A 25,789-nucleotide genomic window follows, 5' to 3' on the forward strand; every position below is an offset into this window, starting at 1 on the left:
TTTGAAAAGTTTCAGCGCTCCGTCCACCATCTCCTTGTGTTCACTTCACTACTTCACACCTGTCCTAAAAGAGTCCTGAAGCACGTGATGAGGGAGTAGTAGACTTTACTGTTGTGTTGTACGGAGAACTCAAGTGGGTCTTTTTACTTCATTGTCAGTGAACTTTCTACTGCACACTGCTTTGTGCCTTTTCTCATTAGCACAATCAAATGTACACAAGTTCTTCTTCACCAGAACCCTTTCAGAAATCTCAGGTATGCTGCTTATCTTCACATTATCACTCACATAAAGTGCCATCAAGGATTAGTTGTTTCAGTAATGGATCTCCTAATGTTTTCCATCCTTTGGGAATCCTGTTGCTAGAAAAGATGTAACCATTTATTTATAAAAACCTTCTTGGTATATCAAAATGGAACCTTCTCTTTTTTTATATTGAATGATGGGCAAATTACAACTGCCTGTTAAGGATTCATGGCGTTGAGAGTCAAAAAGTTAGCTCCAAAAGTCATACTGTGAGCAAAGTTCAAGTTTCTAGGACGGTGTAAAAATTGCTAAAATTCACAGAGATTCTTCCTACTTCTGCTAATTTAGTACTGGTGCGAGTTAGTGAGCACTCTTTTATTATGCTAAATTATAGCTGACAGTTTCAAGGCATTGTGATTCCCAGAGAAGCCTTTTCTCAACAAAAGGATCTATCATATAGATTTAATGCTGCCTATTAAAAGTATTTATTAATCTGTGTAATAACAGTATTATATTTGGATAAATGATTGAGCATTTGCATTTCATCTCAAATTGTTTTTTTAATTTTAATAACTTTATGTTTTGTAAATAACCATTAGAACATGTTTTCAAATGCAATAAATATTTATTCTAATAGCTTGGCAATCCTGCTTTATTATTTGCCTTGATAGGAGATAGTTTAGCACTCTTCTCATGAAGGATTAAAAGTTACGTATGCAGCTCATGCTTTACCGCTGTTCATGAGATCTATTGCCATTTTGCAGCCATCAAAAATGCCAGAGGAGAGTATTACCTGAATGGACACTGGACGATAGAGTTTGGCCGCGCTCTAAACATTGCAAGTACAGTTTTTAATTACTATAGAGGCTCCGAGGGAGACCTTGCACCCGAGCTCCTGTACGCAAGAGGCCCGACGACAGAACCCTTAGTCATTGAGGTGAGAGACTTCTTGCTCATTACATCTTGTGTTTGTGTCTTTCTTCTTCTGAGGGTATCAGTCAGTAGTGAACTTCTTATCTGCTTTGAATCAAAATCTACATCCTAGGTGGATAGAAAAAGAACATGGAGTTAGATTAAGATAATTGATCAGGACTGTGTTGATTCCTCTTAGTGGATAGCAGAGAAAGTCAATGTCAGCAAATGTCTCCAAAATCGTTTGAAGGGAAAAGTCAGAGTCTGCTATCCCTTCCAATAGTTTAAGAGTTTTCAAATTTCCCAGACTAAAACCATATAATGATCATAGAGCTGTAATAATTTAGGAAGGTCAGACAGTCGTCTGAACCTGTGCTTAATACCCTCACTTGGCAGATGCCAGCAGCTCAATCTTGGTGCAGTTTCAGGCCATGTTTATGGATATTGTTAAACATTGATAAATACTTTGTAATCATATCTACATGTCATTGGACATGATCGCAAGGCAATCATGAAAGGGGTAATATGGTCACATTGTTATCTTTCCTAACCCAAATTTAGCTTACATTGTATGATATCTCTAAATATCTGCATCAAATAGCACAGCCCACATGGGCTGGGCAAAATAGTCTTATTACATGTCCCCAACAATCTGATATACACTAAAACTTTCAACGTCCCTAGCAAATCTACCTTTGCAGGGCACTACCTGCAAACATCTCATTCCACACTCTCTAGATGTTAATAATAATAATAATACAGAGTTTTATAAAGCGCGAACAGCTACCTCACGAGGAGGTGTCCCGGCGCTATAGTAACAGTGTTGTGCCCGTTTAGGTAGAGAGCTGGAGTCTAACGTGGTGCCTAGCGTGGTTGGGCAAACAGCCAGGTTTTCAGTAATCGCTTGAAACATGCTTCGGATGGAGCCTGTTGGAGAGCAGGGGGTAGCGAGTTCCATAGTGCCGCCACATTGGCCGAGAAGGTGCGTCCACCTAACCTGGCTCTTTTTGCTCTAGGGGCTGTAATGCGTACACTGTTGTTGGATCTAAGGGACCGGGCTTGGGTGTATCTTGGTAGTCTAGCTTTCAGGTAATTTGGGCAGTTGCCGAACAGAGATCTAAAAGCCAGGGTGAGTGCTTTAAATTTTATTCTGCTTGCCACTGGTAACCAGTGAAGGGAAAGGAGATGCGGAGAGATAGAGTGTTTGTAAGGAATCCTCATTAAAAGTCTCGCAGCCGCATTTTGGACCATTTGGAGTTGTTGATTTATGGTTCCCTCCCTTGTGCCTAAAGGCAGTGTCTGATAATGTAACATGGAAACAGTTTAATTGGAACTTGGGTTTCATTTATTTGTTTGCCAAACATTTGTATCTGCCCCAGTGAAGGTATTTTTTTTTCCACTTCCCTGTTGTCACTTTATCTTTTAACACTCTTCAGTACTGAATATGAAGTACACATTAACTGGGTATTAAAACCATTTTAATAATTAATGATTCATTAACTTTCAACATGATTTCAGATGTCACCGATATTGCAAAATTACTTCTCTCTATTCCTTTTAGAATCCTGTATTCATTTTCATTCCTTTACCAAGATTAATATTTATTCTCTAAGTGTTTCTGGACTGAACCTTTCCTTGTTCTGGATGCTCTGTTTTTGAAGCAAGTAAGTCAAAGGAAATCCCAAATTTGGAATTAAACCCTCACAGCGCTGAACCGCTCTCCTTTGTGATGTCACCAGGTGATGACTGAGACAACTATTGAACCAAAAATATCATGTGAGGTGAATATCGTGCCAAATACATGGGGCTCTTTGGCCAGCCGGTCAGAAATTGCTTTCTCTCCCAACATGAGAATGGCTACAAAATGGCGATTGCAAATTGGGCTCCTGGTCTGGGATGGTCTTCTTAAACCACTCAAACAGTGCTCGTCAATGACGCTGTTCAGAAAAGTTATGCCTTTTTTTAAACCCCCCTCACTGTCAGGTGTTAGTGCCTGGGACCATCAGATACATCACCTGCACTTAGGAACTGCTACCTTTGTTACAGTTTTGGGTTCTAAAAAAAGTGATTGTGGCCTAGAAACTCTAAGGAGGAGGAGGAGACAGCAGAATTAGATGACTGGATGTCAGAGGTAGCAAAACTGGCAGCATGGCCCCCCTGTACCTCTCTTAGGAGTCATTGCTTTCCACTGCGTTTATCTATCGCCTCTTGTAAATTTTATATTGTTCTGGTTGCATCCGGGCGAGTGCCCTGACAGCACTTGCATTCAGTATCTCACTATTTTACTATTCCTGAATTTGCTGAAGTTCATCCAGATTAACCAGGGTATCATCGGCATTCTCATGCAGAATAGCTCAAGATCCCCGCTCCAGGTTTTCTCCTTAAAAATCCATATTTGTAATCAGTCTGCTGTATCTATGAACTGGTGGGAAAGAATACCTTTTACTCAAACTTTCTCAAAAAAATGTTGAGCTCAATTTATTCACAAAATGTAGCATTGCTTTTAGTATTTTGAGCCTAGTGCCACCTATGTTTTGTCACTCAATGCTTTTCACACCAGATTGGTTGGTCATCTATAGTAAATTAACCATTATTACAGTTAGTAACAATTATAATAGAAATATGGTATTCAGTGATTTTACTTACTAATCAACATAGCTCATGTCATTTCCAGTTCTCTCCAGTACCTTACCGGACCAGTACCTTACATAATGCATTTCAATAGTCGTCATCTGGTATAATTCTATTAGTCTATAAGCTCACGTCCCTGCAGGACTTCTCGGAGAATCCTAATGCCTCTGTTTGATGAATGTGATTTATTGCCATCTATCTGTATTTATCTGGTATTCTTATAATTTCCTTCCATAGTTTATTGGATTCTCTTTTTATATTCCAGTCAGATAGTTTCTGCACTCATGATTCCCCCTTATGCTGATTCTTAGTTCATTTAAACAGTCCTATGTGCCATTTTCCATTGTATAAATCATGCTTTCAATTTTTGATCACATTTGTGTGCTCTTAAAACGGCTGTTTTAGGAGCCTTGGCCAGATAGTCATCTCCTGCAATGCTTATACAGACTTTACTACTTTTTAAATTTAAAAAAAGTGTTTCTCTGTTGTCGTAGTAATAAGGTTTTTGTTAGCTGTATGTCTCATTTAAAATATGGACATGTTTCTCCATTCTGCCGTATTTTCTTTTAATGTATGGAGACATATTTGCATCACTTCGACTGCTAAATAGAGATTGCATGTCTTTCTTTTTTTATGTTTAATATCCACTGTGATCGTGAATTTTGAGACATATTACTACTAAATGCAAAAACTAATCTGGAAAGACTTCACCTGATTCAGAAATAATGAAATATTGGAAAGAATTACATATTCCATGCAGAACAGGAAGAAATTGTGTAAAGCAATATGGGGACACTTTTTAGAATGTGTTATTTGTCTACAGTAGGGTCTGGGTTAATGGCACAATTTCTGCTTTTAAAATTACATTCTACATCCTAGGATGTAGTTTTTGTATTATATGTGACTTGGCTGGTGTGCAAGTGTTTTATTCATGACTTTGCTCATGGAATTGAATTAATACTGTTTAACAATGATGAAATACCTAATGAATTGCAACCACGCACTGATTGTCAAGTACCTCCAGTGATAGCCCTACACTTTCAGTCACACAGAGAATACTAAAATTCAAGGTCATCCCCTAGAATAAGCATGAACTCATGCTTATTCTACCAAACCATTCCAGGGCACTCTTTACACATTCAACACCAATACCACCCGGAAAAGCATTGCACTCATTGGAGTGATAGCCGTTTCTGGCATTGACTTTATTACCATGGCTCTCATTCAGTATATTATTGAGGACCAAACCAACTTGTAGTAGAACATTGGAATGTTGAGAGCACCATTGGAGACAGTGGAGTAGCTCCGGGTATATAATGGCTGATATAAGCCAGGAACTCCAACATTCCAATATTTGTCTTCCTGTTTCTCCCTTTTTAATTTAGAACATTCTTCCTTAGTGAGTGGAATGTTCTAATAGCTATAATATATCCTCATAGCCCTTCTGCCTCAGGCTATACCAGTTGTTAAAGGCCCTCTCCCTCTTTACAGGCCCTCGCCTGCGGCTCAGGCCTATGGTTCGGGACCTTTAACAATTGGTATAGCCCTCTGCAGTGGGCTAAAAGGGTATATTACGGTTGCTTCCTACATAATCTGTTACTCCAGCAAGCATGTTGTCATGTTTCTCACATGCATTGCAACAGCACCTATGCTCATGGTGAAGATGCACCCTTACTTCACCGGTTCCCAGCACTAGTTTTAGGGGCCGGTTCCCAAACCTGTTCCTACATGTTGAAATTCTACTTTCTGTACATTTCTCCTCCTCCACTTTGAGTAGATTTCTGTGACAAACCGCCAGAGGAGTCATGGAAATGTACACATGCGGTAGGTTTCCATGAAAACTTCATTTGCCATGTATTCATTCCTGCAGATTGTTCATAGGGCGGACAATCAGGTACCCAAAAAAGACGTAAGTTTAGAAGACGTGATTAGCACATCAAACTTTTCTTTCTGTTTTCTGGTCTGTACTTGAATAACATATTTATTTTTTCTGATGGAGAAATATTTTTGCCAACACCACCATAGAAAGGTGCAGCACTGCAATATTGAGTTTTAAATATTGTCCAGCCATAATATCGTACTAGGAATTCAGAATATCAAATACCACAACATTGTGAAGGAAAGTATATTGTCAAGGTTCAAAAAGGTGGAGTTCCGATTGAGAATATTATATACACATTATTGCATTTACAGTACCCAATATCTTGAATACAATGTTATGGCAAGTCAAACTTTTAACTTCGACTATGGAAATTAGCCTTGGGTGAAGTAGACATATTCCTGTTTTTTAGCCTTATAGTCAGAAGCAGATACAGTAATATGTCTTAGGAAAGGCAGATAATTCTTTGAGGTTATGACTGGGAATGGGTTTGTGGCATCGGACACAAGATCTCACTTACAGATGCTTACAAATCTACCATTACCACTTGTAGGGGATTTAAAGATTTTTGGGGAGTTCATAATAGAAGCTGTTATTGTGATTTATTCTTGAGCTGGCAGCTGCCATCATATAACTACCACAGGTTGATTATAATTTACTTAATATTTAGGAAGGGATACCATATAACCCGACACAACATTGGGCTTAAGTGTATATATTGTTTTCATGTCTGCAGTATAAATGAAAACACATGGGGCCCAATTCACACAGGTAAACTGAGACGAAAGTCATACTTTATGACTTTGGGTATTCACAAAGGACATTTATGAATAGTAAAGTTAGACTTTTGTCTCAGTCAAACTTAAGTTTTGGTCTTAAGTTTAACTGAGACTAGCTTTCAGTCTTTTTAAGACCAAAACTTAACTTTAACTGAGACAAAAGTGTAACTTTACTAATCGTAAATACCCTTTGTGAATACTGAAAGTCGTAAAGTTAGACTTTCATCTCATCGGGCCCATGGACCTTATAGGATAAGAGATAATTCAAAGACAGCTGATGAGGAACACAAGAAAACTTTAAATAAGAAGAAAGGGAGATAATAGTAAACCTTAATTTTTTTTCATTTCAGCTCATTAGTCAAGAGCGGAACCAGGGGGTGGAATTTGAGTATTACCTACCCCACCAAGGTGAAAGATTGGGCTACCAATGGAGCTATAGTTCATGGACTGAGTGCAGCGCTGAGTGCGGAGGAGGTAGGTGTCTGTCAATTTCATAGTCACATGCAGAGTTTATTTTGTAAAAGAAACCTAATCTATGTATATTGCTTTTCTAGCACAAGGGCATTTCAGAGATGGCTTGAAGGCGCTTGATCCAAGATGTAGCAACGCAAGGTGGCAATAGGCGGGACTTGAGGGCAGTGATGATCATTCATTTTCCCCAGAAGAAGTTGCTAGAATTGTACATCTTTGAAGCTAGAAAAGAGATAGAGCTTTTGTCTCTTGGACCCTTGCACACTAACAGTGACACGGATTATTTACCCTCAGCAAGCCTCAAAGAGCAGCTGGGATGATATTGGATGAGGTTGGAAGTTCGGACGAAAGAGTCAATATTATGGAAGGTCTTGTGGACTCAGGAGAGAGACTTAAATCAGCTTATTATTAGGCTTGGGCGAAAAGTAAATTATGCTGGCATAATTTGTGTATTTTCAGAAATTCTGTATTATGCTTCTTATGCGAAATGCCCTAAATTTCGTTACTTTGTGTAATTATGCGTCATTCGCTGAAAAAATCTACTGCGAACAGACAAGAACAACGAGTAGCTGTTGCTTGTGGTGCTTTTGTTTAAATGGGTCTCTGTACCAAAAAATGACGCAAGCACACATCTTATGTTAAAATATAGCATGAAATGACAAATTTTAAGTTTGCGTTATTATGCATAATTTTGCTGTGATTTCGCGTAACAGCAGGAAAGCAAACTGTAAAAATGTTGCACTCCCATAATGATTATGCTCACTGGGAGCCAGCAAAGGGTGCAGACTACTGTGTCACTGTGATCACGTTAGTACTTTTCTTTTTTTTTTTTCTTCTTTTTTTGTCCTCATCACACCATGGTTATTGCACCATGGGTGCCGATTCGGAAACCGAGGCACCCTTAATCCCTCTATGGTCCAAGCAGTTACCACCAGTATCTTCCACGGCACCACATTGTCCTTCTTAGTAGGACACGGAGGGAAACGGGATACTCCGCTAAACCCCCCCCCCCGCCCTAATCCATGGGCTGATGTAATCATTGGACAAGGTTCCGAATTAGATTATCGTTTCAGTTCAGCCAGTTCTGGAAGCGGGCCCACACTTCAGCCGGGCTCTGCCTTCCACTTTTAATATCCAGCCTGCATGCCCATTTAACCGCATTCATCTAGGCTATTGCATTAGGGGGTTGAGGATCTAGCCATAACTTACAAATTTCCCTTCTAGCCAGAAGAATTAAATAAAACAATAACCCCCTCTGTTTAGATCTTAGCGCCTGTTGAGTTGCGTAATCCACTCCTAGAAGCAGCAGTATTTCAGTAAAGATTATATCTACCCCCAAAATGTCACTTATATCTTTTTCCTCTGCACTCCAATAGCCCTTTATCGCTGGGCATGTAAAAAAGACATGTATAGCATGTACTTTTCAGCGGATAGACAAGTTGTAGCATATTAGACTTTCTGAATTCACCCTACATGAGGGCAAGCCCAATGCCCAGGTTAAGGCTGATTCCATAGAAATGTTGGAGGGAATCACTGCTATGACAGAGGTGACATGGTGAAGTAACGGAAGAATGCAGAATATGGGTTTTTGGTGGAATTAATACGACTAAATGACTGTTGAACAGAGATACATGAAACAGCTAAGACGGTAGCACGCTAAGGGCTAAGGGGCATAATTACTATTATTCCACTCAACATTGTGCAACAAGGAACCTTGCTGCGTTGCGTTGTGTAAAAGGATGAGAACAGCTCCACATTTACAAAGACATGGCGCATTTCTGCTCTCTCTTGCACTGGCGCACTGTGTGCTGCTTAGTGTCAATGTAGACACCCTTGCGCCATGGTGCACAGGTGCATGTGTTACAGGAAGGTTTTGTGCAGGAAGGGGCACGTTCCTGCACAAAAACAATCCATACAGGCATATCTTGTTCTTCCTGTGTGTGCTGCAGAATGCAGCGTACATGGAAATAAGGAGTAACGAGGAGAAATAAAGATATTTATCCTCATTACACCTCTGTGGGGTTTACAAGTCTTTGCAAATCTTGCTTTGCATTAAAATATATGGGTGAATGCATGGGAATGCCTATGCTCCACCCATGTAATACCTACTTGATGCAAGGTAACGCAAGGCAGGAATATGCGTTGCATTGGGTTAATTTATGTTTAATAAACCATTAGTAAATCCCAAAGATGACTTGGGTCTGGACGGCTCCACAAAAGTGAAAAAACCCAGACACAAAATCATAGTAAATCTGGGTCCAAATACCTACAGCCTGAAGAATGATAAATACATATATTTGTGATTGGAGGGGAATGTAGGCTTAGACAGTGCATATTGTGTTAGTCCATATATCACTTGTTTCAGATTAGATACATTCTAATTATTGGATGGGGTTGTTGTAAATTTCAGGTCTCTGCTCTTAATTTGATGGCCTTTTCCCTGTTCATGTGCTTATCCTGGCCTGGAGCATTTTGATCTCACTGTTTTGACTGGATTAGTTGTGTTTTACCATTGCAGACTTGATGGGTCTGTTTTTTTGTTTTCAGCACTCCATCCGAGTATCTATCTTTCCTTGGCCTCTCCCCCTTTGTATGTCTCTTTTGACATCCCTGTAGCCCCAACCACCTTGTGCGCTCTTTATTTATTCTCATCCACTTCTTCACTCATGTGTCACTCCAAAAGCACTCCAATCAGGCTCTCTATCCTGCTCCCTTTTTCAAAATTAATTCTGTTTTGATTATTTATTTATTTGTTAAGGAGGGCTCATCAGTGGCAAAGGGCTCCGTAGCAACTCACTTACTTTTATGTAAGTCCCCCACACACTTTTTTTCTCTTTTATCTATCTTACTGTTCTAAAATGGCCGGCGGCCATGTTGGAAAGTAAATTTAATATGGCAAAGTGTCCACCAGTGCATCAGTATTCATTCTCACAATTGCATAATGATGGGTGAAGTCCATCTTAGAAAGACCTTGCATTAATAAAAATAAAATTCCAAGATGGCTGCCCAATCGTACACAACAATGCGCATGTGTCATGAAGCACTGCATCTATTTTGCCACTACAAAGTCTCAGTGCAAACAAGCTTTGGCATAGCAAAAATGAGACTAAATACAACCAAATTAATATTCTGTCTATCTGTCTACATCACTTACTAAAGTCCCACCTGCTTCTTACTGCCAATATCTTGGGAATAATGCACAATAATTTTCATGAGGTCCATAAACTGCACTAGAAAAAACAGTTTTGACCATAGTATCGAACTGCACTACCCATCTTTGATGGACAAAAATCAGAATCTGCTGTACTGGAGGACACAAAAACATGGAAGGACGACATGAGCTTGGCAGACGTGTTTTGCAGTCAATATCTATAGTGCCCACACCGCCAGTGCTCGCTCCACCTTGTGCACCATAACACTTACATACCAAGGAAACTCACGAGACATATTTGTGGGAAAGCAGTGGTGCAGGTTTATTTCGCACAACAAGTAGCAGATAAGGTGGGTCATCTTACAGGCGATCCAATGCGGCAGCCCCTCGCTGACCCGCATGCCTAACGAGCCATCTTGCACGGCGAGTCGATGCTCTGACGGTGCAGTACATTATCACTTTATTTCGATCTACTCCCGCCCCCCCTGTCAGGGCGGAGCGATGAGGCACACCCCCGGTCGGTTCAGGCCCCCCAACCGCCCGAAGGACTAACGGGGCGCCGACGCTGTTTCCTGGAACCCCCTCGGCTCCAGGTTCTTGGCTCAGGCACCCCTACTGTGCCAGGCAGAGGTATTGACTGTATCCTTCTGCCGCAGAGGTACCCCTACTGCCCATCTGCTTCCAGATCGCCCTGTGACTCCGCCTGCAACATAAAACAAGACCATTAACAGTTCGCAACTTCGACTGCCGCTCTGCCGCTGGGTCAGGGATAGGGTGGGAACAGCGCAGAGCAGCCCAGGGAACGAGCACGGCAGGAGAGACTGAGCAGCGTTGCTGTGCTCTCTATAAACCCCTTGGGAACGCCCACCCCGCCAGAGGGCGCCCCCCCATTGGTCGCGCCCTCCCATTGGTCATTAGCGAGGATGGCGGCTCAATAGACTGGCGCTCTGCAGTTCCTCTCGCGCGGCATGTGGTACTAGGACGCTGTCTCGCTCAGCTCCCCTTTGCGTCGCGCGGCCAGCGGCATAGTGCCCACACCGCCAGCGCTCGCTCCACCTTGTGCACCATAACACTTACATACCAAGGAAACTCACGAGACATATTTGTGGGAAAGCAGTGGTGCAGGTTTATTTCGCACAACAAGTAGCAGATAAGGTGGGTCATCTTACAGGCGATCCAATGCGGCAGCCCCTCGCTGACCCGCATGCCTAACGAGCCATCTTGCACGGCGAGTCGATGCTCTGACGGTGCAGTACATTATCACTTTATTTCGATCTACTCCCGCCCCCCCTGTCAGGGCGGAGCGATGAGGCACACCCCCGGTCGGTTCAGGCCCCCCAACCGCCCGAAGGACTAACGGGGCGCCGACGCTGTTTCCTGGAACCCCCTCGGCTCCAGGTTCTTGGCTCAGGCACCCCTACTGTGCCAGGCAGAGGTATTGACTGTATCCTTCTGCCGCAGAGGTACCCCTACTGCCCATCTGCTTCCAGATCGCCCTGTGACTCCGCCTGCAACATAAAACAAGACCATTAACAGTTCGCAACTTCTCCTGCCGCTCTGCCGCTGGGTCAGGGATAGGGTGGGAACAGCGCAGAGCAGCCCAGGGAACGAGCGCGGCAGGAGAGACTGAGCAGCGTTGCTGTGCTCTCTATAAACCCCTTGGGAACGCCCACCCCGCCAGAGGGCGCCCTCCCATTGGTCGCGCCCTCCCATTGGTCATTAGCGAGGATGGCGGCTCAATAGACTGGCGCGCTGCAGTTCCTCTCGCGCGGCATGTGGTACTAGGACGCTGTCTCGCTCAGCTCCCCTTTGCGTCGCGCGGCCAGCGGCATAGTGCCCACACCGCCAGCGCTCGCTCCACCTTGTGCACCATAACACTTACATACCAAGGAAACTCACGAGACATATTTGTGGGAAAGCAGTGGTGCAGGTTTATTTCGCACAACAAGTAGCAGATAAGGTGGGTCATCTTACAGGCGATCCAATGCGGCAGCCCCTCGCTGACCCGCATGCCTAACGAGCCATCTTGCACGGCGAGTCGATGCTCTGACGGTGCAGTACATTATCACTTTATTTCGATCTACTCCCGCCCCCCCTGTCAGGGCGGAGCGATGAGGCACACCCCCGGTCGGTTCAGGCCCCCCGACCGCCCGAAGGACTAACGGGCGCCGACGCTGTTTCCTGGAACCCCCTCGGCTCCAGGTTCTTGGCTCAGGCACCCCTACTGTGCCAGGCAGAGGTATTGACTGTATCCTTCTGCCGCAGAGGTACCCCTACTGTCCATCTGCTTCCAGATTGCCCTGTACTCCGCCACAGCTCTGGAGGAGGCCCCCGTTGATGACAGAGCCCCCCACCAACTAGCTACTTTCGGTTGCTGTTTAGTGCACTTTATCAAAGTCTATTTCTCACCGTATCGGTACCGGCCAATCAATGTTACTTGCTATAGTTCTCATGCTCTCAATCACATCGGCCACACCACTTATGGAAATTTCTTAAACGTCTCAAGACGCGCCCTCGGTTACATGAGCCATGGTGCATCAATAATCATAACAGTGATTGTCCTGGCAGATCACTGCAAGATAATTATTTGCGACTGGTTAGGGCCGGCTAGCGGATGCCCGTAACCGTCATTGTCCTTCCCATTTCTCAGTTTAAGTGTGTGCCATTATTGCGGTGCTCTCCTTGTACCTGTGTTTGTTACCCTTAGGTGCATGCCAACCACTTCTCTCTGAACACACCGTATGCTATTTTTCACGTGTTGTTTTACCTTTGCACTTGCTCAGGCGTCATGGCTGCCTCCGTACGTTTGTTCTAGTGCCCGGGTGTCTGGCATGTATTGCGTACCACCTGTAGAGCCCCACTGGCCTCACCCCCTTTGTATGTCTCTTTTGACATCCCTGTAGCCCCAACCACCTTGTGCGCTCTTTAGTTATTCTCATCCACTTCTTGACTCATGTGTCACTCCAAAAGCACTCCAATCAGGCTCTCTATCCTGCTCCCTTTTTCAAAATTAATTCTGTTTTGATTATTTATTTATTTGTTAAGGAGGGCTCAGCAGTGGCAAAGGGCTCCGTAGCAACTCACTTACTTTTATGTAAGTCCCCCACACACTTTTTTTCTCTTTTATCTATCTTACTGTTCTAAAATGGCCGGCGGCCATGTTGGAAAGTAAATTTAATATGGCAAAGTGTCCACCAGTGCATCAGTATTCATTCTCACAATTGCATAATGATGGGTGAAGTCCATCTTAGAAAGACCTTGCATTAATAAAAATAAAATTCCAAGATGGCTGCCCAATCGTACACAACAATGCGCATGTGTCATGAAGCACTGCATCTATTTTGCCACTACAAAGTCTCAGTGCAAACAAGCTTTGGCATAGCAAAAATGAGACTAAATACAACCAAATTAATATTCTGGCTATCTGTCTACATCACTTACTAAAGTCCCACCTGCTTCTTACTGCTAATATCTTGGGAATAATGCACAATAATTTTCATGAGGTCCATAAACTGCACTAGAAAAAACAGTTTTGACCATAGTATCGAACTGCACTACCCATCTTTGATGGACAAAAATCAGAATCTGCTGTACTGGAGGACACAAAAACATGGAAGGACGACATGAGCTTGGCAGACGTGTTTTGCAGTCAATATCTATACACCTTAGTTTAGATTTGCTAATACTTAATAATCTCAACAGCTTGCTTCAGAATTATCGCAGAACCCCAGTATGATCTGTATTGGAAAAAAGCAACACTAGTATGAGAATAAATAGATATAAAGACATAAAAATGCCTGGTTGGCCATTCAGAACACACCACAAGTCCAGCCGTTGTGTTTCTGCTATGCCCTTCCAAGGCAGTCTCTCCGCTGATTGGCCTTAACAAATTATGCCTGATTTGATGAAAGGATGAAAAATGTGCAACCTTTGAAATGTACATTAAATTCCATTTAGAAACTGGATATTTTTCTTTTTTGCAGTGGGCCTTGAAGAGCTTCCCACAGAGGGCTCTCCATGATGAGAGACTTGTTTTTATGGAAGGATATGAGTTTGCACCATTACTCCTCCATGCCTTTGCTTGAAAGTATGATTGGAAAGCAGTCGTGCTGCAACCAAAATATGTCCTAGGATATGACCTGGAATACAGGATTTAGGGGCATATTCTCAAGGGCATTATCGCCGCTTTAGCAGGACTTTTTCCCGCTAAAGCGGCGATAATTGTATCGCCCTATTAGCAAGCTGTCGCTAACAGCAGTTAGCGACAGCTTGTAGGCAATAGCGACCGGTTTGGGGCCCGCTTTGCATGTCAGCGATATTTATCGCTAATGACATACAAAGTGGCGTACCCAACCTCTTAGCGACTGAAAGCAGTTGCTAACATCGCTCTCGCCTATTATCAACACAGGCGAATCGATAACAAATTTTGCGCTAAGCGTGAATATCGCCAAACCTAACGCCTGCTCAGACCACTTCTTAACCTGTATATCCAATGGGAGGTGGATATTCAGGTTAAGACCCTATTGGCGATAATGCCTGAATATCGCTGGATTTCCAGCGATATTCACGCATTGAGCCGCTATCGCCGGATATTTTATCGCATTTGAGATAAACGTTGCTAATAACACGTTATCTCTGCGATAAAATCCGGCGAAGCGCGGCGATAAAAAAAAAGTCGCTAAGCTCATTTAGCGATAAATGTCGCTATTTGTTGCTAATATGCCCCGTAGAGTGTTGCACAAAGTTGACATCCAGTTGTCCAAGAAAGGCGTAGGACAACTAAAGAACCCTTGAAATGCTAGATTCCATTTGTAGATTTGGGGACATATTAGTGAAGATCCAACATACAAACTCAAAGGAGAATATGTCACCACAGCCTCATGTGAAAGGGGAGGAGAAATGACAAAGCAATGCAGCTAATTTTAGCTTTGCCAAATATATGAATATTCTGATATATTTCAATTCTTCTGCCTTCAACTTGCGTGATCTTTATGGCGACCCAATCATAAAACTCCATTATGTATCTTGCAATGGTTTATTAAAGGATAAAGCACCTTTGTACAATACATGAATCCCTCTAGGTGTATGTTATCTATCAAATGGACCTATTTTGATATCTGCTGCTGGTGTTCTACTATACAGTACTTCTTTTTCCATTAAGTACATAACCAAGTACATAAATAAATAGCCAGAACCCTTTATTATATGATGAACCATCTAAGTTCTCAGATTTGTCTCTCTTTTTCATTTTGTATGACAACATAAACTTGTGGAAATTCAACTCTACATCAAGGTTAATGCTGCACTCTTGCTTCTTTCTTCCCTCTACAGGTTACCAGTCCAGACTGGTGTTTTGCACGATTGACAACGAGGGATATCCTGATTACATGTGTCAGAATAGCAAACCACCCGAAAATAACAGGACCTGCAGTGTGCACTCCTGTCCTGTGACGAAACGGTGAGACATGAGGAGGACACCCTCCAATTATAAGGACATTAAATCTCAGACTTCACACAGTGGATCAGATTCACAAACTTTAGTTGTAAATTTAACCCTATTGCTTTCCTCCTTCATGTGGAGTAAATTTCCAACTTCCATGCGATTCACACAGGATTTGACAACTCCTAGGAATATGTGACTGCCGCAGATTCTCAGGCATAGTTGTGGAGTTATTTTGTGAATTACATGGTATTCAAATGGGAAACATCCTTTACAACGCAACTTTTACAACGAACTACCATTACGACGCAACTTTTACAACGCAGTTATTACAACGCTTTGCGCTGGAGGGCCCTCCAGGATAGGGAATAGTTTAATTACTATCCAACACCTTCCCTACTATCCACGGGGACTGGAGTTGGAATAGTAAATTAAACTATTCACTATCCAGCGCCCCCCAATGCAATGCGTTGTAACGACTTGCGTCGTAAAAGTTGCGTCGTAATGGCATGCGTTGTAAAAGCATGCGTTGTAATGACATACATCCTATTCAAATTAGTTACCAGTGGGCAGAGTTATCATTATTATTTAACTCAGGACATCAAGCCACCTTGCTGAGCTGACTGAAAGGGAAAGTGCAGTGATGTACCATATTTAACATCATCCAGTGCATTCCTGTCCTTTTCTTGCGCTGGTGCACAATGTGATGTCTAGAGTCAATGCAGACAGCCTCGTGCATGGTGCAAGGGTGCCGGCGTTGCAGACAGGATCGTTTTCATGCCGGAAGGGACACCTTCCTGTGCAAAAACAATCATCTGAGGCATTTTTCTCTTTCTACAGAAAGAACAAAATATTTCTCCTTGTGAGCATTTTTACGCCCTCCCAGGTCTACCACTGATGGTAAACCCGGGATTGCGCCAAAATCCAGATGTGGATGCATGAGAACACCCAGGCACCACCCATGGAACGCCTCCTTGGGGCAGAGTAACGCAACACTGCGATTTGCGAGGTGGTCTTGCGTGCCTTGATAAATCTGGCTTAGTAGTTGCATCACACTTGCGTGGCTCAAGGGCAACGCAATTCAATTATAAATCTGTTCCCATGTATGTACATGTACATTTACATGATGTACATTTACTTCTGCATAAATGTACTTGGAAGGACAATTGGTCAAATGGGAAAATATATTTCCTTTTCAAGCGCTACAAATGTTTGGAAATATTTCCTCCCCATCTGCTCTCTAAATACATATTTACTCCTGCCGTCAACAGAATAAATCACAGAGTATGTCCAGACTGGGATGTGCTTATGAAGATTTGTGAATGCCCCAATACCTCACACATTTAAAGGTGTTCACCAACTCTCCAAGAATTCCCTGCTCTGGTACGCCCACTCCCTACTCCTACTTTCTGAAGTAACATTATATATGAAAAGCCATTTGTGCATTTAAGTCCAGCTTACATGCATATAAAGCTGCGTGAATAGGGCCTAGTTTGAGGAATCTGCTTCCTCTAGATCTGTGATTATCAGAACCAGCAGGTCACTGTTAGGAAAACCTTTCACAACAATTGAATCTTCAATGAAACTTTCTAAGCTTAGGTGGTTATGGTATAATAAGATATACTGGTTCTACACTGGATTGTTCCTCATATGAAGCAGCACATACATTTTTTTTAAAAGTTAGAATGTTTTGAATGCATATAAAGTAACATTCCACCTAGCAAGCTACTGGCTGAGAACACATGCTCTTCACTTACACACAATTGCTTGGAAACAGCGGGGGCAGATTTACAAGCCCCTTGCGCCACTTTTGCGTCACTTTTCCCATGTTAAAAATGACACAAAAGTGGCGCAAGGGCCTTGTAAATAAGCCCCAGCGACTTTTAAAAGTGGGGGGCATGTGCAGCACATAAAAGTAAAATTATTTTCGAAGGTACGTATGTGCTTACATTAGTATTGCAAAGGTGATCGGGAAATATTCTATATACAGGTACTTTTTTATTTATATAGAATGTGTACCGATCACCTTTGCAATGCAAATATAACTTAAATTAAAATAAATAAACATAAAGAAAAATATTTTTATTTTGATGAGCTGATCCTCTGACTCGCGCTGCCAGGCACAGATGAGCATGCTGGGTAATAGCATCCCAGCCAATCCAAGCACTGCTGTCGTGCTGATTTTAATACCAAACAGCTTAAGAGTAGTGCTAGGATTGGTGGGTCAGGGAAACACACCGCTCCATCGGACACTGATGGGGCTTTGTTATAGTTCTTCCAGCTCCCAAGTAGTGTTAATAATGGAAGCCAGAACTGTGCATGTCAGGCTGGCCGCAGTAAAAACACTGCCATTCAGACACGCGCAGTTCATTAACACAGCCTCAGTCAATCATCGCCACATTGCTCCATTGCCCCGCCCCTATCCCCTACAGAACAAAATGGAGCAGATATGGAGTCTGTCTGGGGTGAAGTGGCTCGCAGTAGGAGGTCAACGCCTCCACGCCCCTATGGATGAGCTGCCCCTACCGGGAAATATTTCCACAATTTACATTTATATCTAGACCCAATCCTTTCTAAAAATGGGAACAGCCAGTATTTTGAAAATGTTGTTAAAACTCTATGAAAACAATGATATCTATCTGTCAATGAAACCATACTACGTCTTCATACATACTCCCCACAAACACACACACCATCCAGGGGTAATTATCCATCAACTTTCTGTCAAATCTATTTGGGCCAGATGTACCAAAAGACTGGTCACAAAATATGGTCACTAATTATGCGCGGACTTTTGCAACAATTCTTTAATTTTGGGATCTGATCTATCTACTGTTAGGTTGCATCACAAAATCTTCAGTCACGGGGGTAGCAGCACAACCTGCCTAATGGACATTAATTCAGCCGGCCACTATTTGTGACCTCCTTTGTTTGCGTACAACCACAGAAATGGTGGCCTGCAAGAAATAGTGGAACACCATCTTTGTTTTTGCATTCCTAAGCAGAAAAAACAGCCCATGTTCTTTAAAGGAACCCGTGCAACTTTTTAAAAAAGATTTCATTTGGGAAGGCATAAGGGGAGCAGGAAGTTGCCACCTGGGCCACTGCCTGCTTCCTGCAAGGTCACCTGAAAGGATTCACAAGTGGAAAGTGTCCTAAAATTTGCAAATCATTTACCACCTTCTTTGAGGTGTACTTAACGTATCAATGGTTTATGACAATTGTAGTCCACAACCATTGATAAATAACATTGTGACTCATGCCACCTCTTAATTGCGATTTAGAGCATGTCGCAAATCCCATTTTGCGAGTTGGAAAGCCTTTTCTGTCTTGCAAAATTTGATTTAAGACGTAGAAATACTCCATTTTTGTCCTAGAGTTCTTGTGATTGTGGAAGTGGCAGGGTTCATGATCTCAAAATGGCTTTGTACTTCTGGCCCCATGTTGCACATACTGTTCTTTTGAAGTCAACAATATGTGCTCCAAACACACCTTAAGAGTGTTTCAACACAGTACAGACTCCAGTAATTTATGATTGCTCTTTGTTTGCTCACTCAATTTATTTTAATTAGAGGAGTTTCAAACATGAAAGCTAGGTCGAGGGTCAATAACCCTGCAAAGACGCTGGTGCAGGTCAGCGACCTGCAGCTATGTGTGGAAATGTATTAGTAGTAACTTTACACTTGTAATTACTGTAGGAGGAGGCTCTGCCTGGGGCTAGAAACATCTAAGTCAACAGTTTGGTGTAAATCTGCACTCGGTAATGGAGAATAGCAAAAAGTGTAAATTTACACCTAGTTGCAATAGTAGATTTACACATGAGTACATTTACACATGTACATTTAAATTTACGAATAGGTCATGTTTAAATATAGAACATTTTGTTTATTTAGTGTTCTAGTTAGAGTTTAGAATTTTATTTGGAGGGGAGCTCCATTTTTAGTTTAAACAATATGGGGCCGATTCACAGAACTAACTCAAGACAAAATCCTAAACTTACTACTTTTGGTATTCACAGAAGTTAGGATTTTGTCTTAAGTTTGTCTTAAGACAAACCTAACACAGACTTAAGACAGACTTAAGACAAAATCCTAACTTAAGTCTGTCTTGAGTCTGTCTTAAGTTTGTCTTAAGACAAACTTAAGACAAAATCCTAACTTCTGTGAATACCAAAAGTAGTAAGTTTAGGATTTTTTCTTAAATTAGTTCTGTGAATCTGGCCCCAAATTTCTCAATCATGGTCTGCACGGCCCCACAGGCAAACTCTCTGTATTAGTTGGAAATACCTGGCAATTGTGAATAGTCTCTTGCAAGTGACAATGGTGTGTTGGAAGGGTAGGTGGTATTTCTCCCAACCCCATCCAACCCAAGAAACTTAATGTGTTAACTTAACTAAATACCTGTGTAACACAAGTGTTTGTTCTGTGCAAAAGGATGTCTTACATACATCAACCGGCATTGTGGAGCCGCAGTGGAGGTTGGACCACAAAAATGAACAGGTAACCAGGAAAGCAGAAAAAAACTGAAAATGTTTTATTTCTGCTCATCATCTGTACATTTGCACTGTGAACCTCTTCTCTTTTTCGACAAAAATGCTGCACAAAATACAAAATCTTGCTAGTGAACCAATCATGTGCTTCCTTTGGTGGCATTTTCTTGCCCTGTGTTCTGTCTACGGGTTGTGTTCTGCTTCCGCTTGCCCAAGGAGAGCTTCGGTGATGCTGCTCAGCACTGCAGAATGGGGCTTGCTGGAACATAGTTGGCTTGGTGCAGTTTAGGCTGATGGTCAGAGGCACATCTGCCATGCCTTGTGGTTGTGTTTGTGGTGTGTTGGGGCTGAAGCTCATGACTGGGACAAAGCAAGCTGGTTTTAAAGAGGTTTCTCAACTTAATTTGTAGGATGGACCAGCTCACTTAGTAAAACTAAAGGGTTGAAATCTAAATAAGGAGGGTGGACCAGCCAGGGGGCACTCGCTCTACCTGGTATACCATATGCTCTGGGCATGGCATGTTACAAAAATGGAAATGTGCCAACTGAATCTCTCCAAATGGATAGCTTTTTTCATAGCCCAAAATTCTAAAATGGAGAACTATAGCCTGCTCTGTCCCAGTGTGTGAAACGGCAGCCCTCTTACTGGTTAATGTCATTAGCTGTGCCAGTTCATTGCCTCTGTGTCCCCTGTGTTACCTACAGCTGGAAGGTCAGTGAGTGGGGGCCTTGCTCCGCCACATGTGGAGGTGGAACGCAGTCACGTTCGGTGTATTGCGCCTCCTACGATGGAAGAAGTGCTCAAACGGTGGTGAGTGATGCTGAGTGCGCTGCCTTCTCGGAGAAACCCCACAGCCAGCAAGCTTGCAGTCTACGATCCTGTGCAACGTGGAGCATTGGTCCATGGTCAGAGGTGAGTGCACACTCAATAAGTATTTGTCTGTGCCACCCGAGTCTCCTGTGCTGCCATCTAGGCCGAGTATTGCATGTTAAATAGAGCCCTCTGTACTAATTTTCCATAACACAGAATGTACTTAGCATGTTCAAGGTTGATCTTTGAGATGGCGTTGTTCAATTTGAGCTCAGTCGGTGAGAAACCGAAGCCCTGATTTACTTTAAGAACAAGAGCTAAGCATACTTTCAGAATAGGCAGTTTAGGACACCTTCCTAGGTACAACACACACTGTCATCTAGTGGGTGTATTGATTAGGTTACAATATATTTCAAAGCTGCCACAAGCCCCACCAACAGAGGCTGATCCCTCAAAACAACATTGGTTCTTGGGTTAGAGTCCCATGAGAAGTGCAACTCTTGGCAATACTTTTTGCAACAGAAGTCTGCATGTAATTGTTTTTGGCTCCTCAGTAAAGAAGTCTATACATCCTAGTCCGGCATGTCATAACCTTATGACTTCTCTGGACCCTGACTGAATCCCTACTGGAAGCCCAGGGACCACAAGCTAATCAATTTCTATGATGTGGACCTCAAAACAATACCCAGAAATACAAAAACAAGCATACATCAAACAAATACACAAGGATGGAGCTTTTTTCAAAATGTGGTTTTATTTCTAAAAGATGAAGCTACATGCTAAATTGTAGGATATCATACAGAACCTGATCCACAGAGGGCCTCCAAACTCATGGCGGATGGCCCGCAGTAGAAGGGGAGGCCCCGCACTCCTGGGGGAACCTCAGTACTGAAAGTACCCATCACAAAGGCCCTTTGTGATTCAGTCCCTCAGTCTTTTTTGCTCCTAATGCCGGGTGTCTTTTTGTCCATGCACAGTAGTGCCTCTGTTAAAGCCTTCAGTAGTCCATACTAGATCCTGTTCGCTGTACTTGAGCAGCCCCCACGAGTCAAGCTAAGTATATCAATGTAATCGATAGCCTCCACTTTGCAATGGATTCTCCTTTACAGAGTGTTTTAAAATTTTCAATTTTCCATTTGGTTTTTTGTGCATATATACTTTATTATTCTCCCAATATTACTGAGTTTTTTTTAACAATTGAGGTCCCCCTTAGTAGGTGTCGTGGACCCGCAGGGATCCGTGTACCACAGACTAAGAACTGCTGGACTAGTCCACTTTCGATTAGTCTAATATGCTTACAAAGATGCCATTAGTAAAGCAATGATGGCCTTATGTGCTTGTAGATCAACACATCTGACATTCTTACAGAGCATTAATATCTCTTATCTACAGGAACTAAACAAAGTCATAAGCATGCCTCACTTTAGTACCTGTGAATTGGTAACAGTACTTTGTTTCCCCTCCATTGCATTTAGGTGTGAGGCTCCTGATAGCTCTCAGCCAGGATACTCGATCAATTCAAAAGGAGTCCTGATGACCCCTAACTTCAACCTTTGTGATGAACCCAGGTGGAATCTGATAAGCCCCCTCCACGCCTGCACTTTGTGGCTCAGAACAAAAGCAGACAACCTGCAGGTGCTGCTGAACGTATCCCGGTGTCTGAAAAATACACTGGGACAAGTTTAGCAGATTACTGTGAGGTCCAACCTCTTGGCAGGGTAGACCGCGCCCACCCTAGGAAAATAGTGGGTAGACGCAGTCTACCAGCGTGTACCCTCGACTTGTGCCCAGGTTCAAGTTAAAGACTTTGTGCTCTTTGACTGTCTACAGAAGCATCCAAAGTACTGAAAGCTCATACATTAACATTGGTCTGTTGTTTCCTAACTATATGGGAAGTTTTGCCAAAACTAAAATAGATAACCAATTTAGATTGCAAACAGTAGAATAGATCCTAAAGTTATTTTTAATATCTCTGAAGTGGTTACGGCTACATTCTTTTAATTAAGCACTCACCCTGTATTGACTCATTATTGTCCGGTTATTTCATTGTATTATTAGGTTAGCCCCCATTCAAAAAAACATTATAAGATCAAAGAAAAATATGGCAGAAGGGATATAGGGAAAATAGAGAAACCAATGTCAACTGCAATATTCATTTAATTCTCCAATAGTGTTGCTTCTCTGAAGTCTTTCCTCCAATTAACCGACTAACCATCTCAGCCCATCTGTGGGAGGGAGTCTTTACTTGACTAATTCTCTGGGGTGTTTTGCCCTCCTTACCTTTTTTGTTTCTGAACTTTTTTCCACCCACTTTATTAGGATGACATCTACTTCCAGTTTCCCTGCAATTCAGATTACTTCCTCAATGTTCCAGAATCCCTGGCTCCCTGTTTTTCTCACTGACATAAGGATGTCATTCAGTTCGGGATACCTGTATTCATACTCCTCAATATTTGCAACATCCTTTGCTTTTTGGCAAGCTGCACGCTATAGAAATACCATACACTTACAGAGGTTATTCATCCTGTTGAGAGATCCAGTGTCAAGATGTGATTGAAATAGATGAATCACCTGAAAGATGTGATTAATGGATTTCTCATCATGTGGACATTTCTCCCAAATCCAGGTGCCATGTGGCACCCCACTCTTGAGATTGCACTTACCAAGCCTATGCAAGTTCTGGATATTGACGTCCCAGCCTGTACTGCTCATATACTCCAACTGCACTCCTGATGCAGGAAGTGTCATGGGCTGGGAACCTGTTGCTTCCTGTGTGGATGGTTTGTGTGCTACCTGAGGATGTATAGATGGGCCTCCTTCCCTCTGCTGCTAGTGCTACTGAATTATGGGGTACCTCATTCAAGTCTCTGACCATCTTCAGTCTCTCTGCAGTTTCTAGACCCTCGATGGCCCAATTTCTTTGTTCTTCCTAGTGGGGGCAACTTAATAGCCCTAGTCTGAGGGATCTGGCCACATTAAAGCCACATTAAAGCAGGCCAAAGGCCCACACATCTTACTCAGAGATGTTTTAAGAAAAGGGTCCAAGCCTTTCAGGGCCACAGCCAGTCAGCTCTGTTCTGCAGAGAGTCAGCTCTGTTCTGCAGAGAGTCTTGCCCCAATGACCTTAACAAATTCATAAACCGATTGTTTTAAATAGAATTTTCTGTGCTTCTGTCTCGGATGACGCTGTGCTTCTGTCTCGTACAGGGCTAGGGCTTCAGCGGTTATTAGACGCGTTTGGCCTCTTTATGACCTCACTAGATCTTAAAATAAATGCCAAAAAGTCACAAGTGATGATAGTGGGTAAAGGCAAACGCTGTAAGAAAGCTAAAACTTTCTACTGCAGTAAAGCAGAAGTGCAAAGAGTATCGACATTCCCATATTTGGGGGTCACTTTCGAAGACAAGGGAAGTTGGGGCCCTCAATTAAGAAACCGAAATAGTGCCCTAGTAAGATCATCCTCTGCCATTTTAAGTTTTAGCAGAAGGCTGGGGGCTAGGCCAATTTCAGCCCTTATGGCAATTTACAATGCTAAGTGCCTGTCTGTTGCCACCTATGGCTGCTCCCTATGGGACTCCGGACCGATAGACTGTCTTCAAGTTTCTGAAAACACATTTTTCAGATCAGTCCTGTCTGTGCCCCAGTCTACCCCTTCTTACTCCGTTCATTCTGAGCTTGGGGCCGATTTTATAACGGACAAAATTCGAGTGGCCCCTTTAATCATGTGGCTTAAAATTTGGCTAAATATTGAACTATCTTTAAATCAGGCCATCCTGAAAGATTGTCTCTCACTTGATAATGCATACAAAATCAAGTGGTTAAATTATATAAAAAATGGCTTCAGCGCCCTGGGTAGACTTAACCTCTTTTCCTCACCGGAGTCAATATCCCGGAACGATATTGTTAAAATTAAAAATGACATGCATATGAGGTTGTCCCTAATAAGAGAGGAAAAGGAGCTCACAAAACCATCTGTTAGAGCGCTCCTTTTGGTTGCAAATCCGCCTGGCCCAGAATTTTACCTTACTCTGGTTAACCACCCTTTTCATAGGTTTTTATTAACTCGTTTTCGCCTAAACATGATACACCTGATATTAGGTCAGTATACAACGTGGTGTAAACCAGATGAATTTTCACCTTGTTCTTGTGATAGTTTTTCTATCCAAGATACCATGCACTTCACCATGTTTTGTGGGCACTTTATAGTTGAAAGGAGGGAATACCTTGTGCCAATTCTTAAAAAGGCAGGGTTTCTGCAAGTTAGACCAGCACTTCTCTATCTGCAGTTATTAAATAACCCCAGCATTGTCTCTCATGTAGCCAATTATTTAGTGTGTGCGGTGCGCACAAAGAAAAGACTCATGGGGAATGGGTAATTGGTCACATGGTTCTGATGCTTTACACCTTGCACTTTACTGGTTAAAACGGCACTTTATATCAGGAATTAGGCTGTTGGAGGAATGATAATTTTTAAATATTTTATGATAAAATTCCTATGAATTTAGTGATGATTTTAATATTTTTTTTACTTTTTGTTGTCTTTGTCTTTTTGTAAACATGCCGTGGGCTTTTTAATATTTTTTAATATTGTATAATGTCTGTTTTTACTGTCATTGCATATTTCTTTTTGTACCGTGCCTTTTTTTGATATTCATTTATCGAAATAAAGATTTTTGACTGACTGACTGAATAGAATTTTCCTTTAATTTAGTTTTATTGTGGGTGATGTCATTTACATACATTCAGCTGAGACATTTTTTGTTTTTGTGTCATGTAATATCCATAAAAATGTTTTCTTTTAAATCAAAACAGGATCTCACATATGAGACATGGTTGGGTGTCACAGAGATTATTTGCAGTAATATTAGTGAGCTGCTGCTGTGTTGCAATATACAAAACACGTCAGTATCCCTGAATATTAGAATTTGGACGAGTGTGCATGTGCACTGTTAGTGACCAGGCAAAAGAGGGCATGAAAGAGCT

The 25,789-nt window shown here is 42.3% G+C and overlaps 1 protein-coding gene across 1 annotated transcript in view; it reads left to right on the forward strand.

The window, feature by feature from the left end:
- The window catches only part of PAPLN (papilin, proteoglycan like sulfated glycoprotein), a 419,313-nt gene that overhangs the window by 299,243 nt on the left and 94,281 nt on the right, over positions 1 to 25,789 (forward strand). The window contains exons 9-13 of the mRNA XM_078659503.1: positions 1,008 to 1,180; positions 6,795 to 6,918; positions 15,398 to 15,524; positions 19,940 to 20,005; positions 20,701 to 20,908. Of these exons, the coding sequence (XP_078515629.1) occupies positions 1,008 to 1,180; positions 6,795 to 6,918; positions 15,398 to 15,524; positions 19,940 to 20,005; positions 20,701 to 20,908 (698 nt within the window). The remainder of the gene's footprint in view (positions 1 to 1,007; positions 1,181 to 6,794; positions 6,919 to 15,397; positions 15,525 to 19,939; positions 20,006 to 20,700; positions 20,909 to 25,789) is intronic.

This window comes from Lissotriton helveticus, chromosome 9, assembly GCF_964261635.1.
Source record: "Lissotriton helveticus chromosome 9, aLisHel1.1, whole genome shotgun sequence".
In the NCBI taxonomy this organism is placed as follows: Eukaryota; Metazoa; Chordata; class Amphibia; order Caudata; family Salamandridae; genus Lissotriton; species Lissotriton helveticus.